The 5,000-nt window shown below is 31.3% G+C and overlaps 2 protein-coding genes across 8 annotated transcripts in view; one reads left to right on the top strand and one right to left on the bottom strand.

Moving 5' to 3' along the window:
- The window catches only part of LOC124956081 (dynein regulatory complex protein 1), a 9,522-nt gene extending 5,873 nt beyond the window's left edge, over positions 1-3,649 (top strand). For all 6 annotated transcript variants that reach the window (XM_047511455.1, XM_047511450.1, XM_047511453.1 and 3 more), the window contains exons 3-11: positions 101-209; positions 322-672; positions 762-1,159; positions 1,228-1,444; positions 1,519-1,645; positions 1,735-1,949; positions 2,039-2,163; positions 2,259-2,886; positions 2,992-3,649. In XM_047511455.1, the coding sequence (XP_047367411.1) occupies positions 101-209; positions 322-672; positions 762-1,159; positions 1,228-1,444; positions 1,519-1,645; positions 1,735-1,949; positions 2,039-2,163; positions 2,259-2,886; positions 2,992-3,045 (2,224 nt within the window). In that variant the 3' untranslated portion in view covers positions 3,046-3,649. The remainder of the gene's footprint in view (positions 1-100; positions 210-321; positions 673-761; positions 1,160-1,227; positions 1,445-1,518; positions 1,646-1,734; positions 1,950-2,038; positions 2,164-2,258; positions 2,887-2,991) is intronic.
- A 396-nt stretch (positions 3,650-4,045) lies between these two features.
- LOC124956028 (zinc finger protein 385B-like) overlaps positions 4,046-5,000 on the bottom strand; it is a 4,057-nt gene continuing 3,102 nt past the window's right edge. For both annotated transcript variants that reach the window (XM_047511364.1, XM_047511363.1), the window contains exons 5-6: positions 4,719-4,867; positions 4,046-4,603 (exon numbers count right to left, since the gene is read on the bottom strand). In XM_047511364.1, the coding sequence (XP_047367320.1) occupies positions 4,439-4,603; positions 4,719-4,867 (314 nt within the window). In that variant the 3' untranslated portion in view covers positions 4,046-4,438. The remainder of the gene's footprint in view (positions 4,604-4,718; positions 4,868-5,000) is intronic.

Genomic DNA, 5,000 nt, shown 5'->3' with positions numbered 1-5,000 from the left:
CAATCGATCAAAAATCAGCATGATTTTCGTTCGAAAGTCTTATGAACTTTACTTGGGTTACTTAAACATGACCAAAAGAAATAAAGGTTTTATTTTTTAGGGTAAAAGGAGCTAAAGACGTAGAAATCATTAAAAGAACTCCCATCGAAAGACAGATTCTTGCCAGTACTGAATTTCTGGAAGAGATCAAGTTAGAAGGCGAAGAAGTGGTCAGTATTATAACTCTGTTATTGAATTGTTATATAAATTTTCTCCTTTCTCAAAAGGGAGAAAATTTCTAAAAAAAAAATGTATATATACATATATACGAATACAATATAGATATCCAATGTAAAAGTTGCAAACGATGCTCGAGAGTTAGAACGACGTAAGGAAGTACAAGAGACAAGAGAAGCCTTGCTAGAGAAACTAGAGAGAGATAATGAAGAATGTATGCTAAAGTATAAGGAGATCGATAAAAAATGGTCCGACATATTTGCATCAAAAGATCCATTGGACATAGAAGAAAAGATGATGCGACAAAATGCCAAGTGTCTTGAATTATTAGAGAAGAAGGATCAAATTATTATGGGATTGAAGGCTGAGCTAGAGAATGCCGATCTCAGATTCGTCGATGATCTTAAGAAACAAAACGAAGATATTGATATATTGATCGATAGAATAGATCGTCAGGTTGACCTATAAATTTATTATTTAATTCCAATCAATTTGAATATTTTATATGTGCGACCTAAAGAATATTGTATTTTTTTCTTTAACAGTTAAATGTAATCGCCGAAGCTTATCATAAAGAATTGGATAATATCAACAACGTGTTGGATGCCGAACGTAAATTGCTCTTGGATACACTCGAGAAAAAATGGAAAGATTTCTATGAGAAGTTACAGGATAATGGTCACGAAGGCATTGAAAAAAGGAAAGATATAATTCGTGAATACGAGGAGGAAATGGAAAGAGTCATGACCGAGCACCACGAGGAATATCGTTCTCAAAAAATAACTTTGGCATTGGAGAATCAGGATCTTCAACAGAAGTTACAGGATATGAAAGCTTTGTGCATGTTAAATGTCGAAAAATTGAATTATAGTTATGCCGTTCTTAAGCACAAAGACGAAGAGAATACTATAATTAAAAATGAACAAAAAAGACGAATTAATAAGTTGGTACATTGAATAAACGTTGTTCTATTTCCTTATGCAATACTAATGTAATACATATTTATTACAGGCTTCAAGACACTATGAACGAATTAAGAAAGGCTTACGTCAAATTAGAAGAAGATAGTCGATCAGAAATTCAAGGATTGACCGATCAAGTTCTCAAGGCACATAAGAATATTTTAGAACTCGAAGAAAAGTCACAGTATTTTACCGATATTAATGAGAAGAAATACTTTCAAGTATGGGATATGAATGTAAAACGTGTCAACGAGCTGGTCGATAAAGTAACATGACGAAGTCATTTTTATTATTAATATTGATCGTTACGAATAACCATAACATTGGTTCGACGTTTTAGATTATGGCTACTGATCGAATTATACATGAACGAGCATTAGGATTACAATGGCAACCTCCCGAGGTAAAACTTTTGACCAAGGAAGATTTACCTTCTTACTGTACTGCGATTAATATTACAAATAAAGGTAATTTTTTTTTCTTTTTTTTTTTGTATAGTCCATTCTGACATATCAAAATTATTTCTAATTGTTGCATATTTCGTTTTGTTCAATAGAAAAGACTGATGCTCAAGAAAAAAGACAAATGCCAATTACTTACAAAAAGGCTGTTACTTTAGAAGACATCAATTTGGAACGACGTTTATTAAATCATATAATGGAACATATATCCGAGAAATCCAATTATCTGATTGAAGATAACATACAAAAATTACTTTTACCGTATACAACCGAGAACAATGTAATCATTAGATTGGACAATGTTTTTCAGGTAAGAAAAATATTCTGAAAAAATCTGCAAATGTGTAAAAACGATGCTGTTAATTATCGTATTAATTATGCCATTAATTATGTTACCAGGCATTAAACATAATATCCGAAGAGGAAATACATTTCTTATTAAATTTCTTCCTCCCATATACGTATTGTCCCGATTGTATGTCCTTGGATAAAACGATGGAATCCTCGTCAACGTCTACTAGCACGTATGTAGCAAAAAGAAAAAAAAAAAAAGAAAAAAAAAATGAGAATCCATGAATTATAATATGACGATGAAAAATCAATATTAATATCAAATTAGGATTAATACACCTCTCGTCTGTGGCGGCAAGGAATTAGACGAAGAAACAGCTAAATTAGTCGAAACTATAAAGGCAGAGGTTTTCTTTCAAGACGCATGTTCAAGCGTTTGTACACTCATTGATACGACGGACTATTCGGAAAAGCGTCTTCCTTCGGCAGAAACTACGACGTCCATTTCATCAGATGAATTAGATGTATCATCCACATCTTGTGACGAAAAGAAAGATTCATCGCAAACAAAGGAAGGAGCAAATCAATTGCTCTGCAAAAAGGGTCATTTGTTAAAGATTGATGCATCATATGTTACAAAAGCATTGAAGGAATTCATAGAGAAATATAATTTTATTAAACGCGACGAAACGCCAAAGTCTTTGAAGGAGAGATTATCAATGAAAAAAGTAACAATTTCACGAAGTTTAACCGTAGAGGATATAAAAGAATTTTGGAAAAGATACAGGGATTTATTTCCTCCCGCTAAAGAATCCCTTTGGGATGGCTTGCTCGTTGGACTTAAGCGATATTATGAAACATTGAAAGAAAGACAAAGATTGAGCAATGAAACGGCATTTTTGAAGAAACAAAATGCTGAATTACGACGTTTACTAAAGACATATAATACCGTTGAGGTAGAAAAGATTTACATTTCCTTCTTCAATGAAAAATATAAATGACATTATTATTTGATATAATATATATATATATATATATATATATATATATATGTATTTCAGATTAGAAGCAGCCCGATAACCGATACAGAAATATCTTCCTCTGCTAAAACATAATGGAATTTAAGATGCCAACAAATTCATCCATCCATTCATCCATCCATTCATCCATTCGTCCGTCCATCCATCCGTCCATCCATGCGTTTTCTTTTTTCCCGAATTTTTACGAGGTCGACTTGTCAACACTCAACCTCTATTAGTCGCCTTTTACGACAAGCAGAGGATACTGTGGGTATATTCTATCCCCGGGCCCACAGGGGAAGGTGAAAGGTTTCTTTTTAAAATGCTAATCGTTGATATGAATAATCGATAAATGGAAAAACGCAAAGATTGGTAATTAAGTTTACTTATAATGGCCGTTGTAAATAAAATCAAACGTAATATAAAAGGAGACAGAATCTTTATTAGATTCTGTACATACGTCGTGTACCACCATGTTACATTCGCTCTAACTGTGCTTTTTCTTACTTAAACATTACTTTTATATACACATCATGGTAGTACATTTAAAGAACAATCGCTAATACCCAACAAACACATATTATTGTTTTATTACTAAGACGCCGATCTTATAAATAATGAAAATTGGAAGATTTTGTTACCTTAATTTATATTTCTTACATATATATGCTTTTGTTTAAAAATATATACATATATATATATATATATATATACACATATATATATATGTATGTATGTAGGTATGTATGTATGTATGTATGTATGTATGTACGTACGTACGTATGTATGTATGTATGTATCGATTATAAAGAAAATTATAATAATAATAATTTTGTTCTTCATTTTCCCTATCGACAAATATACGAATATACACGTGATTATGACACTCCTAAGTTCGACAGCATATATAAGATGCCTAACTGTCCTTACAATAATAACAGAGAAATACTGTGTTATCGTTCTAACGACAGGTAAACACTGTAATGCTATATAAGTCGTTTTACTAACACTATTATAACATTGGCTAGACTTAATAACGGCATATATGTATTTGCTGAGTATGTAACTATTATTCACAAGACTTCAGATATTCACATTTTCTTTTTATAAATAAACTTTTTTTACATAAAATTTTTCGTTTGTAGTTTTCAGATCACAGATTAGCACTTTTGCTATCCCGCAGATCCTTTAACTTTTGCGTTATATCGACGAATAAGATTCTGTATAATTGGTAAAATTATTTCTTGATTCTTGACCAATTATAAAATGGACCAAATACTTAATTTCATCAGTGCCATAGATCAATTCGTGGATATTAACGCAATACAAGTTTTTTTTTTGTTTTTTTTTTGTTTTTTTCCTTTTCTCTTTTTTTTCTTTTTTTTTTTTTTTTCTTTTTATATATATATCAGAGACATATATACCAGCACAAAGTGTGTTAATATATAATCTCAAATAAAGAATCTTAAGAATAAATGAAACCTTAGCACTATGTTTGATTCGTAAAACCACCTGGTACAAAATTATTTGACAGAGATTGTACAGTGGTTGAGTTCGTATCAGATTTCGGTTTTTTCCAATATGGAGAAAATCGTTTCTTTTTTTGAGTCTTAGCTCTCTTCATTTTGCCAGTGTGCTTCTTGGATTTCATGTGCTGCAAATTTATGATCGTTACATATATATTGTCCTAGTATTTAAAAATAAGTTTGTACCATTTTTCTCTATAAATATTTTAATTGTATTATACTGAATGAGGTATAATACTATACCACATTATATTGCGAAGGAGAGTTGAAAAATTTGTTGCATATATCGCATGACAGTGAGACTGCCTTCATAGGACCAGAATCCTGTATGTTGATTGCAGGAGCAACCAACGAACTACCTTGTGTGACAACTTCTTTTCCAAACCACCCACCTAAGCATTAATATATAATCAACGCTATGTATCGCAGTAGTACAAGTGATCGACAGTGTGATGACAAATCATTTTCAATACTATATTCATGCTATGGAGAAAAGAAATATTAATAATTTGTGAATATAATTTG

This window comes from Vespa velutina, chromosome 20 (assembly GCF_912470025.1).
Source record: "Vespa velutina chromosome 20, iVesVel2.1, whole genome shotgun sequence".
NCBI classification, from domain to species: Eukaryota; Metazoa; Arthropoda; class Insecta; order Hymenoptera; family Vespidae; genus Vespa; species Vespa velutina.
Note: the sequence above shows the minus strand (reverse complement) of the source record. Positions and strands in the feature narration are given on the sequence as shown.